General features: G+C 38.4%; 1 protein-coding gene and 1 long non-coding RNA gene across 2 annotated transcripts; one reads left to right on the top strand and one right to left on the bottom strand.

Annotated features, from left to right (window-relative positions):
- Positions 1-10: 10 nt before the first annotated feature.
- On the top strand, positions 11-14,139 carry LOC120309536. Its single transcript, XR_005557110.1, has 3 exons — positions 11-312; positions 1,905-1,998; positions 12,837-14,139. It is a non-coding gene; the product is annotated as an uncharacterized LOC120309536 (long non-coding RNA).
- RAB32 (RAB32, member RAS oncogene family) lies at positions 4,702-23,140 on the bottom strand. The gene is made up of 3 exons (XM_039346868.1): positions 22,557-23,140; positions 8,004-8,287; positions 4,702-6,225 (listed from the first exon to the last, which is right to left on the bottom strand). Exons 1-3 carry the CDS (start codon positions 22,789-22,791, stop codon positions 6,076-6,078), a joined length of 669 nt encoding a protein of 222 aa, XP_039202802.1. The 5' UTR covers positions 22,792-23,140; the 3' UTR covers positions 4,702-6,075.
- Between the last annotated feature and the right edge of the window lie 872 nt (positions 23,141-24,012).

The following is a 24,012-nucleotide window of genomic DNA, read 5'->3' as shown; positions in this document are numbered from 1 at the left end:
TCCGGTAGGAAGACCTACACAATAGATTTTTTCTCTCTCTCGCTCGCTCGCTCGCTCTCTGCAGCTCTTTGTTCCAAGGAGCCGAAAAACTTCACAGAAGAAGGCATTGGCAATGCAATTGTGGTGTGAATGCCAGTGCCGAAAAGAAATGAAAAGAATCTGGGCATGTCTACAAAGTTAGCAAAAGTAGAACTCGACTGGACCCGAAGCAGAGGGCGTTGCTCAAGCGAAGTAGAAACCCAGTAGTAACAAAAGATGGAATAATATCACAGTGCTTCAGAAGCAATTGTGACACACTAGGGAAGTAAAAATGTAAGTTCCACTATAAATGAAAGGGCTAAAATGTATATCAGAAAGTATGAATTGGTGATTATAGATGTATATAAATGTAGGAATTCAGAGATCGGTGATAGTTTCATTTTAAGTTCCAAGGAACTGATAATTGAAGAATATGAGATGGGAACAACTGCAGGGAGAGAATGATAGAAACATAGTTTCTCACAAATAGAACAAAATTGGATGTCATGAAAGTTTACTGTGAAACGTGGAAGCTATTTGGAACAGAGTGAAATAAATTAAGAGTGCCACAGAAGTGTGTGGATGTATGCTAATAGGAAATACTTTGTGCAATAAAGAAGTTAAAAATAGGTGGGGATGAGAAAAATGTATCGTAGAAAATGATTGCTATAAGAAATGAAGAATCACAAAGATATGTATATAGAGAATATATCATATATTGTCATGAATATGGTAATTATTGAAAATTTCCTTAGTAAAGATTTGTATTTCAAATATGTTAACTTTGTCCCTGTGTATATATGAAAGAAATTAATACAATTGAAAACCATGATTGTTTTGCCATTTTATATTGGAAGATTGAGTTAGTGAAGTATACAGTGATGACAGCTTTTGAATGGAGTCACACCATTATTTAATGGTGTCAAATGTGGATCTTGGGGGAGAAAGGACATGGAATAAAAGGAAAAAAAGTGAAAAATGAATAAAATAGAATCAGTGGAGAAAGTAAGAGCCCTGTGGGGGAAAAAATAGAAAATAAGCTCCCAACAGATTGAATGGAAAGTAGTCTTAAGGGAGACAATACAGAAGCTACCGGTATTTGGAATAAAGTAAAAAATAACATCACAAAAATATCAGGAGTTAACAGTATATAAATGGGAAATATAAACAATGATATTTGATGAAATGATAAAGTGAAAGAGACTAACCTTGAGAATAAATGGAGGAGGAGGAGGAGGAACTCTGCACAAAGTTCTGGACCATCAACTCTTGAGAACCCTATATTGGTATTTAAGATCTTGTACTCAGCAGAGCTGAACTTGAGTTTATTCGTAAGCTCATGGTGTAAAAAACATCTTTAACTCTTTTTTAAAAATGTTTTTAAGAGACAAATACATGGGTTTAAGGCAGTGGTTCTCAACCTTTATAATGCCGCGACCCCCAACCGGTCATAAGTCGAGGACTACTCAACCGGTCGTAAGTCGAGGACTACTCAACTGGTGCAGCACCGTTTGCAGATTGGGACTTTTGGTGGGCTCAGCAGGGCAGAGACAGCCTGGACAATTCCTATTGGCTTTTGAAAGCCAATAGAATTAGACTCTATTCAAGAGAGTCTATTCTATTGGCTTTCAAAAGCCAATAGAATAAAAGGGAGTAGCACAGCTAAGGAAAAGGAAAAAAAAATGGCGGACTGCATTGTTTGGCGAACCCCGTGAAATGGTCATTTGATCCCAAATGGGGTCCCGACCCACAGGTTGAGAACCACTGGTTTAAGGTAACCATTATTTCTCTCAAAATCATTGTTCCACTCACTTTCAGTGCACTCTTATGTATTGCACAAAATTTGGCATGATCCTTGAATTGACAGGTGTTGTGCATTCCTGCAGGAGCTGATCTGGAAATCTCTTCTACTTTTCTATAGGATCCTATCCCTTTAACCTGAAGCAAATGCCAAAAGCAGCATAGAATGTGTAACCTTTGGTGAGTGTTCCCTGAAATAACCCTGTTTACTAATGAAGTTAATTTACTCTAAAAAGATATGTCTTTATTGAAACATAAATGTATAAGAAGGTTGCAGCATCCTATTAAATTTAGGAGACATGGAAAGGCCTGGCCCATAGAATCACCAAGAGTCAGATTCACATCAACATTAAATTTAGGATTACGTCCATAGTATGTGAAATACTAGCTAGGGTAGAAAATTCAACTATTCCCATTTGTATATTTGTTTTCTATTCACACTATGTAATTTAGAGAAGAAATCTTTTTAATAGCAAGGCACTTATAAGTCATATAAATTTTTGAGCATCTCCAAGTATAACTTTGGTACAATCTATACAAACATTTGTAACTCAAACTGAGCTCCGTGGGCCTTACTTCTGAGTAAACTGGTGTAGATGTTTGTTGTTGCTATGCATTGCTTACATCTTAACTAGCTTTTGCAGGGTTATTTTAAGAATGTTGCTTAGGAGTTAATTCCTCCAAGTTTAATCATTGCTTTCAAACCAGTGTCATAAGATTATGTAGATTTGAACTAGACTTTGTTGTTGGATTATTTTCTCACTTTTCTAGGAGTGTTTTATGTAAATGAAGTATTAGTACCCTTTTTAACAATCTGATATATGCCTCTATTTTATAAATACTAAGATAGTAATAAAGAACACTGGGGCATCTTTTTTTAAATGTTAGCGTGCCATGATTCTATAGATAAGATCTTGAATACAAAAATGTTTCACTGAACTCATCCGTTTCTGCAAACCAGATGCCTATCATGTGTACTCTTGTTCTCAAGATCTGATAATAAAATATATCTGTAAGGGAACAGATGGAAGAAGACTGGTTTAAAGTGACATACCACCATACAATAGTCAAATTTGCAGAGGAATAATTTCAGGTTTTCACAAATTATTTGCTTCTAACAATAAATGTATCTTCAACAGTTAGGATCTGTATTTTTTATTCTCTTTTCAGTTCCTCACCTAGGACAGGAAATATGATTTACAGCTTGAAATACACTAAATGAGGATTTACAATACCCCTAAAAAGGAATGTAGCTGTTGATAACTTGAACTAGTATAAATAATGAGTCTTTTGGCATATTACGGTAGATTAACACATTTGTTACGGCTCAAATTTCTATGGACTACAGTATACATCCATCGGATGCACAAAGCTTTAAAGTAATTTTTATAATATTTTGGAAAAGCTATAGAAGCTTTTTTTTATAAAAAGTATAAAAAGTAAATTTTTATGCTATTCCCTAAAGTGTCACAAGTATTTGTCATTTTGTTGGCACAGACTAACAGCTATCTCTCTGGAAAGCTCTACTACTTATCTTATTCTGTTAGTTATAAGAAATTGCACAGAATGTAGAAATGTTAAGATCTCCGGCTTTTAAGTTTATGCTAAACTTTGCAACTATTTTTCACATTAAGAGTTTTGTCTATTAGCATAGGCCATTACGGCAATCTTTATCATGCTTGTCTAGAAACAGCATGGTTTTCTTATTGAGAACATTTATTTATCCATTTAGGAAAATTTATATTGCTGCCTACTCACGGCAACTCAAGGCGGCTTACAGGAAATAAAAACAATGTAAAAGTAATAAAAATAATAAAAATAAAAAATAACCCCCCCAAGCAACAACATACACTCATACCAGCCATTTAATGGGCTCCCGATTTGGTGCTTTTCAAATGAATATATTACATTTTGTAATATAAACATATAAATGACGTGTTCATTGTTTAATAATGTAATTGCTGCCAACTGCATTTGTTTTGTATAAAAGTATTAAAATGTTCAGAACCAGATGATATAAAATGGGGAAATGATCCCAGTCATCTGAATGTGGGGGAAAAGCATTCTCTCTCCTTCTAAAATTCTTAATATATTTATTTCTTCAATCACAAACCTATTAAACTTTATAATACAAAACTAAATTGTTCAGCACTTCAATAATTCTACAGTTCTCAGAATATGCTTTGTCAATAATTCAGATACATAAGGTAAGGCAAACATGTTGCTAGAGTTTGAAGAAGGGAAATATGAAATTATAATTGAAAAATAATCTGGTTTTAAAAATGTGATATTATTCAAGCAAAGCAACTGATTTCCATATTAGGAAAAAGTATAATATTTTCTCACTGAAGATGATCTAAAGCAGGGGTGTCAAACTCGCAACGTCACGTGACGTGTTGCGACGTATCGTGACTTTTTTTTCCATTGCTGACAATGGGGTGGGTGCGGTTTCGGCACGACCCATCCAGCCCGAGCCGGCAGTTTGACACACCTAATCTAAAGTGAGGGACACAAAACTTTATTATCTTAAGTTAGCAAGCACTATAAATCTCATATTCAGCATGAATCCATGCAAGTGTAGGTGTTTTTTGTCCTGAGGGTTATACTTAAAAGTAACTTCTAGAAAGCCTGTTGAAAATCATTCTGTATTTGTGTTTCAAGAACAAGGATTGAGATGAATAAACATGTACTTTCCAAATCAGTTGTACTTTTAGAACTTTTTGTAATTTTATGGTCTATTTATTTTTCTTCATAAAGCACATTGATTTTTTTTTTTTGCTTAAAATGATTTGTTCATTTTGGAATTTGAACTTAATATATTGAAGAACATTCAGCATTTAAGTAGAAAACTATAGGAACATAGAACATTTTGACAAACCAAGATTTAAAACATAGCTGACTTTATATAAATTTCCACAAAGCTAGCACAGGCCTAGAATATAAGATTTTCAACCTGAGACACGTTCTTTGTATTCTTCTATTTGTACAAGTGACAATGTACCTGACACTATCATATAAAAATCCAAGTATTTTTATTATATAGCTTGCATTAATATTAAATATAGCATCAGATACACAAAAATACATATATGACCCAGTCTAAATCTGAAGAGTGTTACTGTAATCCAAAGTTCTTTACAGTTTGAAGCAGGTGACAGGTTACATATGATCAGTATAATATACAGAAAACAGAGTTGAACCCACAGATTTAAATATTATTTGCAATTGGTGAAAGTATTTCTTTGTAGTCTTTTCTCCAAACATTCATAGATACCACAAATAACAATGAATATTTTTAGGACTCAGGTGTATATTGTACATTTGCAAATTATTCTTGTGCCTGAAAGTATGCCCCCTTATCAATTCTTAATTCCCTGTGTTAAATAATTCATTGGCGAAATATTACATCTATAAAAAAATAGCCTGCGTTTAAAATGACTATTTGTAAATTAAATCACCTCTGATTTAAAAGATAGTTTTCTGTTAAAGAATGGTTTCATAAAAGCCCAGATAGCATGAAATCTTTTTTTGGAGAAAAAAACTGTCCTTGTACAGTAAGGTATAACTTATTTTTCATATTTTAGTTAACCTGTGAAAATATAACAGAGAATGTCTCATCCAAAACAGTCAGAAATGAGTTGTACTCATTTGATGGATTGCACAAATATATTCTTAGTACCTTCACACTAGCCAACTACCCTTATATTCCAAGCATTAGATTCTTATATACTTTAAGGCACATTATAAATGAGGAATCCCTGCTCAGTCCTGCCTCAGAATCAGTTATGGCTCCCAAGCATTTTATGGCTCGGGAATCTTTTTGTTTCAGAGTCCTAGTGTTAAACAGAAGACAGGCAATATTAGAGCAAGGAGGTAAAGAAATTTGACCTATATTTTTTAAAAATAAGGAAATGTATAGTCCTTATCAAAATGAGTAATTTCAACTGAACTGCCTTTCCTACTCTAGTTCTGCAATTACAACATGTTAATCAGCAATTGAAGCCAAGTCTTTCATCTAGATCCTACCTGTTTTTAGAGGGATGTCAGCTTGTGACTATACTAAATAGCTTACCAATAAGAACATAGTATACGTGAAACTCTTAAGTCTTATTTGAGTTTTTAAAAAATGTAAACACCTTGGATTGTGAAGAACTTAATACCCCACAAGATAGTTGTGTGATTAAGCACCACAGCAGCTGTCCAACATGAGGAAGACAAACATCCTGCTTTCATGATGTATTGATGCAAGACATATGTCTAGCAACACTGGGATTTACTTTCTGCTTTTAGGGGATCCAGGTCCAGTTTCAATTTATCAACGTCATTCTCTTCATTTGGGAAGGCTTTCAGATTGGCAAGGATGTTTTCCACCAAAAACCGAGCAGCTTCATCAATGTTGATGTTATCCTAAGGAGACCAAGAGACAAGTTAATGCTTTACTGCACACAAGGATCAAGGTGGTCCAAAATGCTTCAGTATAAATATGATATCTACATCTCTCCTTTTAGAACAGGGATGTCAAACTGCCGGCCCGCAGGCTGGATGCGTCATTTGGAAGCCGCACCCACCCCATTGCCGGCACATTGTCCCGATACGTTGCAAGTTTGACATGTCTGTTTTAGAGAGATGATTGGAAGTAATTTATTAATAAAATATGTTGCTGTCCTTAGAACCTGTCTTATTTTACATTATAGCTGATTTTTGTAGGAGTGCCACAAATTACAGTGGGAGAAAACTGAATTTATGTTTTCAACATATACTATCTATTCGGAAGCATCTTTATTACATTTTCTTCACTGCATGAGCCCTGCCAAATGGCATTAAATAATGTGTATGTTCAAACATGATAGTGGGATCCATTAAGTTGGTCTATTTGTGACCCCTTTGAACTGAGAGAAAGAATTGAAAGCTGCTGGGCTATCTCTTTCTTGATTCACCATGGTAAAAGGCCAAGACATTCATCCTGCTCTATATAACTATATGTAAGAAACTGGGGCAGAATAAAATTGCCTATTTAGATCTGAATGCACAATGTATTAATAAGTCCAAATCTGAATGCATTGTTTTCAATTAAGAAAGCAACATGAGATTTCAAGCAAACTCGTCTAGTTTGTTAGCAAGCTGTGGCTAAATCAGGGTTGTCCAACTTTGGCAACTTTAAGACTTGTGCCCCAGCCAGTATAGCTGCTATAGAATTCTGGGAGTTGAAGACCACATAAAGTTGGAGACCGCTGGGCTAGATGAAGTAAATATATAGTCATTCCAGAGCAGATTACATAAGTTCTCTTCAATTGAAAAACTATAGAGTTTATGGTCATATTCAGTCAATATATAGACTCATAATATACATGGTTTATTAAATACCTCAATCACAATGGTCATTTATGTGCATCATAAAAGAAATAAATGAATGAATGTAAAGTTAAAATATGACTCAAAGGGATTATCCTGCTATGTTCAACAGCTGGCAAGAATTTTCTTTGTATGCATGCCAAGCATCATTAAATAAATATAGGCAATCATTTGATGTTGGCAACATTTTAAAACCACTTTGATCCAACCACTCTGACAAACTTGAAGAAAAGAAACAGGGAGCATATCATGGTTATCAAGCTCTTAATTATTTATTTTCAGTGTAGTTATAGATCTTATGGAGAATTTATTCTTATTTCATGTTTAGCTATCTAGTTATAAAAGGTAGAAGATGGAAAACATAGATTTCTACAAGATTATCACTTTTAAGTTTACATACTGAATCAAGACTGAAAAAATAGAATTACAATATATGTGCAGGGCAATATAACTTTGCAAACATTGGGGCTTTTATATTATCAGAAAATGTAGATTTTTGAAAAGAATGGGGGAAGGGCTGACACCATTCAAAAACAATGTAGCTGTGTGAGATTTTAGGTCTTTTTTCATCCTTTTTCTGGAAAATAGAGGAAAGATCCTGGCAATATCCAATTACTTATCTCTGCCTACTGATCCATTTGCCCTAACCATTTTAATATCCTTCATTAAAGCCCCTCTTGCTGCTTTGAGATCAATGGAACTAATAATACCTAGAAATCCAGAAAGCAACAAGTAGTGGAATTCTGAATTAGCAGGAGCAAACTGCAAGGCTGGGTTAGGTCAGCAGTCCAGTTCTGAACACAGAGAAGTCCTTCTTTTAAGAATAGCCTTACCTTAGCAGAAGTTTCAAACCATCCAGCAAAGCCTCCCTCTTTGCAGAACTGATTCATCTGAGAAGGAGAAGGATTTTGACTACTATCTTTCTTCTGGTCACATTTATTGGCAAGTAGAATGGTTGGGATTGGGCTGCCATTGGGGAGCATTACTTTACTGTCCAAGTCATGTTTCCACTTGGAAACTGCCTCAAATGTTGATCCTCTGGTGACATCGAAAACTACAAAAGCTCCCACAGCTTCTTTATAGTATACTCTGGTCATATTTCCAAAGCGTTCTTGACCTGAAAGATAAGTGGGCAAGTATTATAAAATACAGTATTAAATATTGCTCCCTTAAAGAGGCTGAGGGGGAATACTTGAAATTGGGCAGAACATTGGAAATAAATTGTAATAATCAAAATAGTTGGGAGAAGTGGAAGATACTTAATCGGAGTTTTCCTAAATAACTATAGTGAAGTACGGCAAAACAAAGGTTAAATATAAACACTATAAATTAAGAGTGAATAGTAGGTAAAATATTTAATGTTTATCAGTTCAAAATATGAGATTTTATTCACATTTAAGGACTGAGAAAGGAATAGAATATAATTTATTCTGTCTAAACCTGAGTACGTAGTCCTAGACATACGATGTACACAGTTATGCAAAGGTAGAGAAATACACAGAAAAAACATCGATATACTCAAGGAACCAGCAGTCCTAGAGATCTACGGGTGAAAAGAAATCAATTTTTATAGGAGACATTGCCAGAGCCAGGAGCAGAAGTTAAATAAGACATCAGTTTAGAATTGTTACATAGCCACAAAAGAACAAAGTCCAGCCCCCTTTCAATGCAATTAATGCTTATCTAGTTCTGTCCAGATGCTAGCAGTCTGAGCAGATGCCTGTGCATAGACTGTAGTAATAAACCAATGAAATAGAACTTTCATGTGTGAATCTGGTTTTTCATGCCTGACATTTGAGAACTAAGTGGAATTTAGAAAGCCCTTTGACAGGCCTAAAATTGGTTCCATTTAAAATCTGCCTTCAACTTAACAATAACGTAACTGTTTATGGAAAAATCAGTTGTGCATAAATTCAGACAAATATAATCATTCATGACAGAAAATTCATAGTTACATATACTTTTAATTATGTAGTCATGATCTTCATGCAATAGTTCATAAAAAAGAATTGGAGTGCTTGAGTTAACAGCCAGATATTAACTAAAATGGCTGAACGCAGTAAATGACCAGAGAAATGAATAAATATGCTGAAGTGCTGAAGATCAGATACTTGTCTGATACTTGTCCACATTTTAGAAATCAATGGTATCTTCCCCAAACAACAGATAAAATCCATTATTTGACGAATAAGTCTGGACACTGTTTCCCTCAAAAACAGGTCTTTACTATTCTATATTCTCTCTTTTTCTTTAAAATCCATTGAACTAGGAGAACGAAAACCCAGGTCTTTCCCTGACTTAGATGTAATATATTCTGGGTCAACACTATCAATCTTTGTAGTTTTGGGGAATTATTATAATTATTATGATCAATTAAGTATATTTTTCCACAAATGAATGTTTTGGGGAGCTGAAAAAAGCCATTTGTCATTTAATGGACATTTGATTTTTAACAGACAACCTTCTCCCTATTTGTCTGTTTTACCGAGCATTGCAATACTATAATATATAGGTCCAGCAACTGTGAAGCAAACTCAGTGAATTTTCAATATTTCAATGCCTAAACAACCACAGTAGAAACCTATGCAAGGCTGAGAAAGCACTCATGGACTATAATTAAGAGACTATTTAGGCAAAAGGCAAATCTAGATTTGTAAATAGCCTCCAAGCAACTAACTCTTAACCCAGCGGTCCCCAACCACAGGTCCGTGGACTGGTACCGAGCCGCGGCATGCCAGCAACTGATTGGCACAAACTAGCAAAGCCCCATCTGTGAGATGCAGGCAGCATACAAAACCATGCTCCCTCCAGTCTGCGGAAAAACCGCTCTCCACAGAACCGGTCCCTGGTGCCCAAAAGGTTGGGGACCTCTGTCTTAACCCTAATTCAGTCAAGGTGAAGTACAGATATAAGTAGTTTCTGCCAACTTATTCCTTCCTGAATAAATACTGGAACATGCTCTTTGTCCTGTTGAAAAAAATTAATTACAGAAACAAACCCCAAAGAACCCACAGCTTAATCCTCTATTGAATGATTAAATTGCCACCAGATGACATAAGAATCTTAAAAGATTTTTTTTTAAAAAAAGCTAAGTGACGCTATAGCAATCAGTCAGTACATACAACTGGATGGCTTAATGAAAGTTTATAAACTATAGTACATATGTTGTATGAATTTATTTAATGACCCTCATAATAGATACTTACTCACATACTTACTTGCCTTTCCTGAAAATACGACCAATTCTAAATTTTTGGCATGAGGCCCTAGCTTGTGTAAATAATTTAATAGCTAGTTTCACCAGCTATCCCTGTGGCAGTATCTTCTATGCATGAACACAGATGGCTGAAAAGTCCTGAAGCATATACGCTCAACCTTCGAACAGTTTCTTTGCTCTATACCAGGGATAGGCAACCTTGGCTCTTTTATGACTCGTGGACTTCAACTCCCAAAATTCCTGAGCCAACATGGCTCAGCTTGGAAACTCTCCCTTTCCCCTCAGCATGGCTGGCTCAGGAATTCTGGGAGTTGAAGTCCACGAGTCATAAAAGAGCCAAGGTTGCCTACCCCTGCTCTATACATATATTACCACTGATATATGAACACTGTTAATTTTGCCTCTTGCACATCTATGCACTGGTATCAATATCAAATTTTGTGTGGCTTCACATCTCCTTTCTACATACACAGGATTTATGTTTGCAGCATCAATAGCAGTAAGTATACATGATCTTTAAAAACACACAAGCATGCTCCTGAAACACTGAAAATGAACTTTCATTTTGTTTTTTTGAACCTAATTAATGAAATAGTAGTATTTCTTTATCACTTGCTCCAGCTGAACAAGTCTGAAAATAGTAGTTTTGTAAGCCTGGAAAAGAACAGGCCAGCTTTAACAATTCCAAAAGGAATGCTTTGTACACATTTCTTGTCTGTTCAAAAGCATATTTTTCAAATGATTTGCAGAACTCTTAATAGCTAATTCCTAAAAGCATAGTTACAACTCTACATTTACAAAGTCTAGGCGATTCTAATGTCATTTCTTCCCATTATATTCCTTTTCTCTATCTGCTTTTTCAAAATTTACCTTGGTAAAGACTGCAAACTGAAGTTAACATCTCTACATAATAATGTGGAGATTTTACAACCCATGGTGAAAAAGTACTCTCGTTATTCTATTTCATCATAAAGTAGGATTTCCATAAAATATCTGGTGTGATAGGTTTAAAAATGTAAGTCTCAAAGTGACAGGTCTGCCACAGCACTTTTTCTTTTTGCTTAATGAAATGTAAAGAGACATTAAAGTTCTTAAGCAACAGGCAAAGAACAGCTAGAACGGTTAGAGGAATGACCCAATTTATACCAGAGGCAGTTGTAACCTCTAGTGTGTGCTTCCTCCTAGTTCCTTTAAAGAGATTGAACAACTTTTTACCCCATTCCGAAAGCTATTTGAATGCCTGTCTGTAACAGGAAACAAAACGGGTAAAACAAAAAACCCTAATTTTCTGCATCAGAAAATTTGGCAAACTCAATTGTTTGCCAAAGCAGTTTACACAAACTTCTGCATTCAGTCCATCAGGAAATTGCACAATTATGAGGAAAAACCATATTTTGAGATGCCTCTGTATCAGTGCAACATGTAAAATTTCAAGGCATTGAGTTATCAGAATAGTTTTTAGAAAACACACAGCGCCATTATTATAATTCCTAGATTTAACTATGTTTGCTTGTAAATTATCCTAGGATTCTCTGGAATTCTGGTTTATACTTGCAGCAGCTGCATAATGCTAAAAATGGTTTTAATAAATCTTGCAGATTTGCATTTGCATACTCACGACACATTTGCCTTCAAAAATGTTTAGAAGTGAATCAAAACAATGAAGAAATTCTATATGCCACATCCTAGTCTTCAAAATATTTATATTTATATTGTATCACCAGTGTAATTCAAAAGCATTATTTTTAAATTTTGGGATTGCAGCTTCTCAGGTATTGGCTTTTGCTGTTTAATTCCTTTCCAAGAACTGAATTATTTTCTAAAAAAGAAAGAACAGCAATTGAGGAAAGAAGTAGCCTTTTGTTGATATTGTGCTTATTTTCTCCCAAAAAGTTAACAGTAATGTACACAATTCCTTCCATTCCATTTTATATTCACGTCTCTTACAGCAATAGCTTAAATGACCAGACAGCCATTATAACCAAGTGGGGGATTGCACCTAGTGTCTTCAAGCCTGTGTTTGTGTGCCTTCCAGTCAGTGTTAACTCTGAATGAATGCCTGGACAGTGCAGTTTTCTTAAGAAAATTTCAGAAGTGGTTTTCACTGACTCCTTCCAGAGTGACTGGCCCAGCTGGCTTTGTGTCTAAGGAGGAACTAGAACTCACAATGTCTCAGTTTCTAATCTGGTTCCTTAACCACAACACCAACTGGCTTTTAGCTCAAGCCTATATTTGTTATTATTGCTGAATATTTGTGTGAGAAATCTTATTTTGAGATCCAAGTGATCTTTCTATTTGCCCAGGCTTTGAGTTCCATTGTAGAGAGTGCTCAGACTTTATATTAAGTTATTTTATTTTGTGTGAGTCTGTTTTTTTTACATTGCACTATTGATTATATTCTTTTTCCTTATTGTATATATGATCATCAAATCTCACAATTTCTTTACAGACCTGAAAACAAGAAACATGCTTTGTCGTACAACTGAGAAAATAATGACAAATGAACAGATAAAAACACTGCATATCAAGAACTCATTTCTATGGCTTCAATTTTTCAGTAACCACCAAATGTATAATCATCTGAAGCGGAAGAAGCAGAAAAATTCTACTGAACAGCTAGTAACGTACACTGATGCATTTGCAAAGCTGATTGTATGATGGTAAAAAAAAAAAAAGGCAGGATTTTTGTAGAACAGAATTTGTTGCCAGATGTACTGCATTAAAATTCCTGCAGTCACGAGTTAAGATAAACTTTAGAAGTCAAGATGGACAAGGCTGTTATAAAACAACACAACTTGGGAGACTAGTCTCCCTATCTGTTCTGTTAAAGGTTCAAACTTACTTTTAAATCACATACACTGCATACAGAAAAGCCCTTCCACAGGATAAAGATTTATTACAGGCTTTTATTATTTATTTATAGTTTCTATAGTTCATTTTTCCACATATATAATTCACTTTTGAAAATTCCTCTCATGCATTGAAAATTTTTTCTTTATTTTAAAGGACTCAAATTTGTAGTACATTTATAAAGATAAAGGGTTTTTTTATTAAAAGTCTTGTTTCCTTAGAAGCAATCTGAAAATGTGCTAAAATTAAGACTAGAGGATTTCCATTCATAAGGGTTTCTCCTCATGTGATAATGGAACGAGCAGTCACTTCCGTATTTTACCGTGTCCTTCCACAACATAAAACTAAAGCAACAAGTCGCAGGAACTCCTTAATGCATCAAGTACTTCTTAGCCATGTATTATTACTGAGGCCTTCAATAGTACTCAGCCCCCATTGGGATAGCAGCTCAAATACAATCTGCTTTTGTGGAATTCATTAATGTAAGTTAAGCAGGCAAATTATTTGGATCAAGATCAAAAAAGTTGCTTTAGACATAATTGTGCACTGGCACACCTCCAGAAATAGCTTCTCTCAACAGCTGACTCTCAAGTCGTATCAAAGCTCCAGGTGCATAGAGCCCAACATGATCTGAACCATGATTCCACTCTAGAAAGACATTCACTGAATCTTTCTGGGTGAAGCAGGGGAAAAAAGCTGAAGTTCTTTAGCAAGAGATTGATTAAAAGGTGATGTTGAACACCACTATCAATCTCCTTCCCAAATAATTTTTTCAACAAACCAAGATGTACTAATTTTCAATCCACTGTAAATTTGGGAGGCAAGAGACTGGTTATATCTATTAAAAATAGTAAAATGGGGAAAATGTAGGTCTTTGTTAACAGAGGAAAAGGAAAAAAAAAGACCCTATTTGCATAAGAATTAGTGTATGTCCTTAATTTCAGTACTTTTCCATTTGATGGGGTAGTTGTATTCTTGGAACTGCAGTGTGAAATCAATCTTCTCCAAACAGTATCTTTCAAACTCTATAATCCCCAGTTAGGATGGTCACTGAGTTTACTGGCTGGGGATTACGAGAATTAGAAATCTAACAGATTTAGAAAACACTAGGTTGGGGAAGGCTGACATTTTTCTATAAAGGTAGGGATCTCTCTACTGCCCTCATCTTTAACTTCTATCTGGGACTGTGTTTCTCAACCTTGACAATTTTAAGGCATGTGGACTTCAACTCCCAGAATTCCACAGCCAGCATTGCTGGCTGTGGAATTCTGGGAGTTGAAGTCCACATGCTTTAAAATTGTCAAGGTTGAGAAACACTGATCTAGGAGTTTATTTAAACATTTTTTTTTTTTTTTTGCAAATATGACTTTCCTCTTTCCTCTTTCTATTTAAATGTTATACCAACATTTTTTCTCTAGCAGCTTTAAAATGGAAGATACTGGGTTTGATCACATTAGCATTGTTTGGCAGTGCTTTCCACAATCATCTAAAAATAAAGCCAGAATCTGGCAGAATCTGTACATTATACAAACCATAATATAGTTTTCCCAAAGGTGTTTTTACAAAGGCAACTAGACTTTCTTGGGTTTTGCTTTTTTAAAATCATTTTGTTTCTCATCCAAGAAGTTTCTTCAGTTTAACTTGAATGAGAAGCGAAACGCTTTTTTTAAAAAAAACCAAAACCCAAGAAAGTCCAATTGCCTTTTGGAAAAGCATCTTTGGGACAATCTTTGGGAAACTGAAGATCTCCATAGATATAATATGGTTTCCTTGTCTTTGCCTTGTTCTATATACAAACCAAGGCTTATGGTTTATAAAACTGGCCTAACACTGTACCAACCTTAGCCACTATGGCTTATTCTACATACTACACACACTGACACACTCACGTGTTACAGTGAAAATGTGTTCTTTCCCCACCTTGGAACAATATACAAGTATTTCAATTAAGAGAGTTTGACCTATATTGAACAGTAATATACTTACTAAAGTAAACTGACACCTTTCATTTCTGCTTATATAAGCACTCAAGTTGGCTAGCAAGAGTAGTGCAATAAAGCTTACTTTTTGAGACCACAAGACAGAATACATATACACTGTGTATACCCAACCTCTTAACCAACCTGAATAAAATCTAGCAGATGAATTTCAGCAGCAGGTACTAGGTTGATATGTGTTAACTTTGATTAAGCTTTGGGGCAATTGTTTTCCATTTTGTGGCAAGATATTGTGTGATCCAGCCTGTTAGGCTAATTTATGGCTCAGCTGTGCAAATCCAGAAAATCATTTAATTAAGTAACCAAGTAAAATATGTTTCAGGAATGTAGCCATATCGAACAAGCTCTCTCCTCAATTTGCCTGCTTTGAAGACAAGGAATTCCCAATCCTAGTCTTTTCCCCTTCCACATAAATCTGCTTACTTAGCATGGCCAATAGTTAGGATGGATTTATAGTCCATCCCAGCCAAAGGCCACCAGCAAGAGGTAATTAGACAGAAGGCAGAGGTCTCCTAAAGGACTAGTATTGCTAGTAAGCTTTATTGGCAGATTGCCTGGATGTACCCAACCTGCTAATAATTTAGTTGTGTTGAAGTTTTGAAAAGATGCCACTGGTGAGGTTTGAAAGAGTGAAAGGCGTTTGAGAAAACTCAATATAAAACCTACTAAACCAGAGGTCTTCAAACTTGGCCCTTTTATGACTTGTGGACTTCAACTTCCAGAATTCCTCAGCCAGCGTGCCTAGCTGAGGAATTCTGGGAGTTGAAGCCCACAAGTCATAAAGTCATAAAAGAGCCAAGTTTGAAGACCCCTGTACTAAACCTACTGTGGATTGGCTACTCTGTAAGAAGCGAGTAAACCACAAAAAGCAGTATGAAACAAAGCATCTATTAGCCGTTGACTAATTTCTTAAATCCTTATATATTCCAGGAAAAATTGTTGTGCTATGTACCACATAATCTCTACTCCCACTGTACATTTATAAATAGGAAGCATCCCTCATGAATAGGTGGGCATGTCCTTTTCTTTGCCATACAATTATCCCAGCATGTCAATGAAGAACTAATGTAATTTTCTATCCTAGAGGAAGTCATTCTGCCTCTGAAGGTTAGGTGTAACCTCATTTTAACAGTACTATAGGTAGTCCCTGCTTAATGACTATAATTGAGACCAGAGCAAAAGGGTCATTAAGCAAGATGCCATGGGACCATTTCCCTTAATAACCACACTCAGCATTCCTAGTTGTGCTTGTAAAACAATCTGGTGGATTATTAAGTGGGAATCCCAAGTAAGGAATGTGGCTACCTCGGGATTGGAGGAGCCCCAGCACAGGCCATACCCGAGTGTCTCTCAGGAGCTGAAAATCCTCTCTGCCAAAATCCAAGCAGGGTTTTCAGCCCCTGAGAAAGAGACGCCTGCATTTGCCCTGTGCTGGGTCTTTATCACCCCCACACAACTTGCTGTACTTTATTATGCTGCCACTCCGCTCAGAAGCTGAAAATCCTCCTTGCTGAAATCCAAGCAGGATTTTCAGTCCCTAAGCAGGGAGACATCACATAGGTGTGCCCTGGGCTTCCCATGCCTTGAGGCACTCTGTACTCTTACCTTACCTTATTTACTCTTACCTTACTCTTTCCTTACCACATTGCCTCTCTGCTCTGTGGATTGCAAATCTTCTGTGGCTGAAAATCTTGCTTGGATTTTGGGACATACCTTTTCAGTTAGAGCAGTGGTTCTCAACCTTTCTAATGCCGCGACCCCATAATACAGTTCCCCGTGTTGTGGTGACCCCCAACCACTTATACATCACCGGGTACCAGGGGCATGGCCAAAGAAAAGGGGGGGAAAATGGCTGACAGCCTTGTTTGGTGACCCCCCGTGAAATGGTCGTTCGACCCCAAATGGGGTCCTGACCCACAGGTTGAGAACCACTGAGTTAGAGGGAGGAAGTCCTCTCAGCTGTTGCATTGGCTGGCAATCTTCCATGACAGCTTCCCCATTGGCTTTCTGGGGAAGCTGACAGGAAAGATTGCAAATGGCAATCACATGATGACAGGGCACTTGGCAATCAGCCACAAATGTGAATGGGTTGTCAGATGCCCAGATTCCAATCACATGACTATGGGGTGCTGCAATGGCCATAACTTTGAGCATGGGTTGGAAATTACTTTGTTCAGCACCTTCATAATTTTGGCTGTTGAATGATCATTAAATGATGACTACCTGGAGCACTGACTTTAAGACGGCCTTTGGGCTGCAGACTTCATGCTAAAATATTTTTTTCCCTTGTAGTGTTTCATCCTATTTTTAACACCTTACCTAAAGAAAAATTCAGCAAATTCACATGGCCTTTTGTGATGTCCTAAAAAATTATTAACTACAGTAAAAAGATTTCTCATTATTTGTGCAGAATTTTAAGTTCAAAAGATTTATAATTTAAGACTGTAAATAAAGCAGGCTGTAATTACATGTAGACACATGAAATGAAAAATTTTTCTAGTACTTTTCAGTTGTATTTAGTATATTCTTGTTGAACCTAGGCAGCTTACACGCTATTATGCTCTTTTGAATTGATTTAATAATGTATTGGCCTGATATGGATTAAAGAGGATTTAAATTAACAATCTAATGTTACTTGACTCCTATAATGGGAATTACAGTCTGAACTAGTTGTTTTAGTTAGTCTCTTTCACTGAACAATCATTTTTTTAATGTTTTAGAAATCAGCTTTAAATAAAACTTAGACATTCTCCAACACTTAACCATACTCTTCTATATGCCTCAAAGATTGACATTTTTGATGATGTAGTAGCTGAAATTTGTTCTTTGTACCCATATATTGCAATACTTATTTGAGATACAAATACAAAAGACTGAGCAGTTGTGCAGAATGACTGTCACATGTTGCAACTGAGAGTGTCACACCCTTTTACAAAAAGTTGCAATTTGTGGAGAACTCATACATTTGGCTCATGAGAACATTCAATACTGCTAATAAAATGCCACTTTGTAAGTCCTATGCTATAGCTACAGTCCTTCTATATATATATATATATATATATATATATATATATATATATATATACACACACACACACACACACACACACACACACACACACACACACACACACACACTTGTTATTCACATGAATTAAAGCAATAGATAAACTCTTAAATATTGTTATGTGGCAACTGCTAGCATTCTAATTCCCTTGAAACTGAGCTATGAGTAGAAGGGGCCTAGCTAGATCATGGGGAAGCAATATCTCACTATTTGCTTGCAAAATATGATAAATGATTTTGCAAACAATTTGGAAACAATACCAAATTTTCCAGAGCAATACCATAATTTCCAAACACATCTTTAACCAAGGATTTTCACAGATGTAAAAAAATAAATAAATGGAAAATAGTGCCATTTTTATATTTCTCAAAAGTTTATTTCCTGCCTTTTGGATACATTACTTAATAGTTTTATTAAATAATTTTTTAAACTTCAAAAATTAAACCTCAATTGAGAAAATGAATTGTAAAAGGCTACAAAATGTTTGTTGCATGCTGGCTGGGGAATTCTGGGAGTTGCAATTCCTCACATTTTAAAATTGTCAAGACTGAGAAACACTGGTTTAGCCACTCCACTTATATGAAGTGATCCATAGTTCACAAAAGCACATGCCTTTTATAAAATACAGTATTCTAAAAAAACTACCAACTCTAATATCTAGCTGTAATCCCTTCATGTCATTCAGATGTAGGCCCCAAACAATTTAGTTACATCCAGTTTCAGAGGCAAGGTTAGAGTCTAGAGCAGCGATTCTCAACCTGTGAGTCGCGACCCTTTTGGGGGTCGCATGAGCCTTTCACAGGGGTCGCCTAAGACAATCGAAAAACATGTATTTCCGATGGTCTTAGGCAGGGCTTGTCAACCACCTTCTCTCCGTCCCCCGCTCCACTCCACCTCACTTGTTTGTGGAAAATATGCTGCTTGGCGGCAGTCTGCACGAACTCTACCAAATGTGCCCTGCAGGGGGCGCATGAAGAGTGCAGGCACAGAGCAAGGCCCCGCCCTCCCCAGAGACTCATTGTGCAGCAACTGGATTGACTTCTTCTCGTACACGCAGGTCAGCGAAGGGAAGACCGCTGCAGCACCCAACTCTTGCGCCCGTCAGCTGGCGACCCTGAACTTGCGCTTGTCAGCCGGGAGATCTGACGACGGCTGCTGGTTTCCTTTACCACCCCGCCCGTCCTTGTCTCCTCCTCTGCCCATTCATGTTGAGCCCGCCGGGGCTTGACAGGGAGAGAGGGAGGGAAGGAGGAAGAGACTCCTCCTCCTCTCCTAAGCTTCGATCAGCTTCCCAAGGGCGCCACAATCCTCACGAAAGCGGGGGGAAGCAAAGGGGGCGAGAAAGCTCGCGGTGGGCTCAAAGCAGCACCTGTCAGCGTTGGTAACGAGAAATTCCCCACAAACCCAGGGAAGGGGTGGAGAAAAGGAGCCCCCTTTGGGAGGAAACCGCCACCTTCTTCTCCTTGGCTTTGTGCTCTTCTGTTCCTTGGCAGCCGGGCTGGCAAGCCTCTCCTGGCTGGAACTTCCTTTCCTTCCCTCCTTCTTGGTCTCTTCCTCCTTCCCTCCCTCTCCCATTGTCCCTTCCTTCCTTCCTTTCCTTTGCCTTCCTCTTTGTCCCTCCTTCCCTCCCTCTTTCCCCTTGTCCCTTCTGTCCTTCCCTCTTGCCCAGGATCGGGGCGAGCCTCTACAGCTGATCAATGCTTCTGCAGCTGTAGCTGCTCTCCTTAGCTCTTGCCCAGCAAACTTGCTTGAGCTTTGCTAGAAAACAAGCCGCTTGCTAATTTAGCAGAAGCGCGAATCAACTGTAGCCCGCCGCTGATCCTGGAGCTTCTGCTAACTTAGCAAGCAGCTTGTTTTCTGATGAAGGTGAGCAAGTGAGCTGGGCGGAGCTCTCCTCTGTCTCTGCCTGTGCACAGGCAGGTTTGCCGGCAGCAAAGCCCCCAGCCACGCTGGCAGCCTATCCCCCTCTCCTTGTCCCTTCCTGGGCACGGGGGGGGGGAAGGAAGGAAGGGACGAAGAGGGAGGGAAGTAAGTAACAATGAGAGAGGGAAGGAACAATGGGAGGGAAGGGAGGAAGGGACAAAGAGGAAAGGAATGAAGGAAGGGACAAGGGGAGAGGGAGGGAGGGAAGGAGGAAGAGACTAAGAGGGAGGGAAGGAAAGGAAGGAAAGAAGGAAGGGAGGGACAATGGGAGAGAGGGAGGAAAGGAGGAAGAGACTAAGGGAGGGGAAGGAAAGAATGAAGGAATGGACAATGGGAGAGAGGGAGGGAAGGAGGAAGAGACTAAGGGAGGTGAAGGAAAGGAAGTAAAGAAGGAAGGAAGGCAAAATGGGAGAGGGAGGGAAGGAAGAAGAGACTAAGGGAGGTGAAGGAAAGGAAAAAAAGAAGGGATAAGGGGAGGGAAGGCAGGCACCCACCCCAATCCCATCCCAGAGACCCACAGATTCCCCTCCCCACAGGCACTCTGCAACCTGAGTGATCAGCTAGCCACGCCCCCTGGCCATTGATCACGTGCCCCTGGGATACCGTGAATGTCGTAAGTATGAATCAGTTGTCAAGCATCCGAATGTAAATCACATGACCCTGGGGATGCTGCAACAATCATAAATGTGAAAAATGATCATAATTCACTTTTTCAGTGCTGTTGTAACTTCTAACAGTCACTAAGTGAATTGTTGTAAGTCAAGGACTACCTATACTTTCCCATTTTTTCCTCTTTTTTTTTGGTCAAGTTTTTGATACCCCCCGGCCAGCTGGATGGGGGGTTGGGTTCACCACAACATGAGGAACTGTATTAAAGGGTTGCGGCATTAGGAAGGTTGAGAACCACTGGTCTAGAGTATGTCTTGCATTTAGCTGCTCTGTAAAAAATGGTTTAAAGGTTTTGTTTTTTATCAGAATCTGATAAATATATAAGAGAAAAGTAATTTGACTTATCCATAAAATCACACAAAACAGACTAATATAAAACTTCATACCCACGTTTTCTGCCATTTACCACTTCCAGAGCTTTAAACAATGAAAAAACCAAGGGGGAAAAAAAAGTACCAGGACAGCAAATGTCATAAATCCCACAACTGCTTTAAAGATATTTACTATTTTCAAGTAACCACCAGTAAAACACACAGAGAAATCTTCTCGAGTTCTTCTTCTGACTATCTGGAAAATTATAAATGCAACCCCAAAATATGAATGCTCCCCTAACCCATGCCATAGCTGTCAATATCAAACAGGTGAGGCTTTCTCAGTATCAGCATGAAAAAAAGTTTTAATCTTTTGAAAGGCTACTATCAAGCAGCTGCTCAGAAAACACTTGGCCAGAGGAGAGGAGGCTTGTTTAAAGTTGGAAATGTAACAAAAACCTTATATAGTTGCCCATCTTTAAAATTTGTGTAGAGGTTTATTAACCTCTGGTATTTTCCCTGAATGAATATCCCTTCTTCGTAGAACAAAAATAAGTGGATACTTATTCATGTATTCTTATACTTATGTATTCCAGGGTACATATTTATTTATTTATGAGACTTATATACCACTTTAAGTGCAAGCACTCTCTAAGCGGTGTACACCAGTAAGCAATGTATGTGTATGTATATGTATATGTATATGTATATGTATATGTATATGTATATGTATATATATATATATATATATATATATATATATATATATATATATATATATTTACATTTCCCCCAACAATCTGGGTCCTCATTTTACCTACCCCGGAATGATGGAAGGCTGAATCAACCTTGAGCCAGTGAGATTTGAACCGCTGACCTGCTGAACACAGTCAGCTAAAGTGGCCTGCAGTACTGCACTCTAACTGCTGCACCACCTGGGCTCACATATGCGGTGCAAATCTACACGACAAAGCTACTAGTAAGTATATCCAAAACAAATAGATTCTTCCAAGTTGGAGCAAATATACTCCCAGAATCCTCAACAAGATCTCCCCACTCCTCCCAGGAACTCAGAATGGTACAATTCAACCTAGCACATTTATCCTCATACCTCCTCTTGAGCTATATAAAGCCTAAAGGAGAAAAGAGAAGGATTTTAGAGGTTGAGTAGGCACCTGAGTTTCCTCAGTTCGTTTGCACTCTGCCCCATTGCTTTTATCTTATGAAAGCCACTTGCAACTTGCTCATGCGCCTAAGAACATGCAAAGCAAGGGGGTTTCCCCCTCCAGCTGAGGAAATCCAGCCTGGCCGGATTGGCCATTTTCCAGCCCAAACTTCTCGTGCCCTCTCACCTGCGATGTCCCAGAGCTGCAACCTGACCAGAGTCCTGTTATCCCAATTGAGGACTTTGAGAGCGAAATCCACCCCGATGGTAGCCCGGTAGTGCTGAGAGAAGAGCTGGTGGACGTAGCGCTTGATGATACTTGTTTTGCCGACACCCAGTTCCCCGATGACTAAAACCTTAAAGAGATGTTCCCGACTCTCAGGTACTCCGGAGCCGCCTCCGCCTCTCTCTACTCCAGCCATTCCGGCTTGGCCACTCGCCGGCCTCCACGCTCCTCGGTCCTCGACCTACGCTCGTGCGAAAACCTAGCCCGGCGGGAGCAAAGGAAGGAAGAAGGGGAGCGCTTCCTCACGTGCCTCCCTCCAGACTCCGGGAGCTTTCTTTGTCCAATCCCACTTCTTTGGCGGGAAGATATACGTCCCGACCGTCTGCAGGCACGGAGGAAAAGAAGGCGGGAACCACCTGACTGGAGTCACAGGACACGGAAACCCGGCGAGTTATAAAACTTGTGAAAGGGGCGGAGGCGAGTGCCGCCGTTCGCTCCCCGTCAGAGGAGCTTCTTCGCTAGGGAGGAAACTTACGCAAAAAAGTGCATTTCGCTCGGAGGCTTTTATTTTGAAAGGAAAGCAGCTGGGGAGGAGGGGAGAGCTGCGTTTTCTGCGCGGAGATACATCAGCCAAGCGGGGGAAAGGCGTAGCCGGCTCTCGTGGATGCTCTCTGTAGCGCTGCAGTGGGAAGGATGGCGCAAAAGACGGCTGGAGAAAAACAAAAGGAGAGCGATTCTCTCTAGTAGCTCGGTTACTATTATACTACAGAGTTTGATCGGCCCGCGTTAAGAAACGCGCCTTTTGCATGGCCCCAGTTTTAATTGTCACATCCTCCCGTCCCCCCCCCCCAAGCCTTTGATGGGCACTGTGCAAAGTCACACACCTCTCCCCGTGGTAACTTAGAAGGAGACGCTGCGCCTCTGCTGCTGGTGCTTCCGCGAATAGGAAGAGCAATGAACAGGCAAGGGGTTCGGCGTGTGCGCTTCGTCCAGGAAATACTACGGGCTTAATCCACACTCCAAACTGTCCACAAGTATCGCAGCCTTCTCATCCTTGCATTTTTGCACCAGGTGGTAAAGCTGCTTCTGTTACCAAGCTATTAAGGATCTACAGGAGACGCCTTTCTGAAGATGCTCTTTGCCGAGCAAATAAAAAGCCATCTGCTATTGTTTAGTTGACATTCCCTCTGCTAGTGGGAGTAACCAAGACGGTCGTTCTAGTGTCATCCATTAAATTTATTAACCAATACTCTTAATTCTTCCTTCTCCTCAAGTGCAATGTAACTCATCTGGTGCAGTTCCTTTCCCCTGTGTTCTGATTCTCCTTTTCCCTTCTTGCATTCATGGCAGATGGCATTGTCGTGCTCTCTCTTTCTCTGGGAAATGTGTACTTGGAATGCATGTATTCTGAGCCTAT

Source organism: Crotalus tigris, unplaced genomic scaffold (genome assembly GCF_016545835.1).
Source record: "Crotalus tigris isolate CLP2741 ecotype Arizona unplaced genomic scaffold, ASM1654583v1 scf7180000018030.5226217, whole genome shotgun sequence".
In the NCBI taxonomy this organism is placed as follows: domain Eukaryota; kingdom Metazoa; phylum Chordata; class Lepidosauria; order Squamata; family Viperidae; genus Crotalus; species Crotalus tigris.
This window is presented reverse-complemented; position numbering and strand designations above follow the sequence as displayed.

Coding starts and splice junctions, on each gene's coding strand:
- RAB32 (XM_039346868.1), bottom strand. CDS start 22,791: ATGGCTGGAGTAGAGAGAGGCGGAGGCGGCTCCGGAGTACCTGAGAGT. Junction 8,288..22,556: donor GCAGCTCTGGGACATCGCAG/GTGAGAGGGCAC, acceptor CTTATCTTTCAG/GTCAAGAACGCTTTGGAAAT. Junction 6,226..8,003: donor GGTTTGAAACTTCTGCTAAG/GTAAGGCTATTC, acceptor TGGTCTCCTTAG/GATAACATCAACATTGATGA.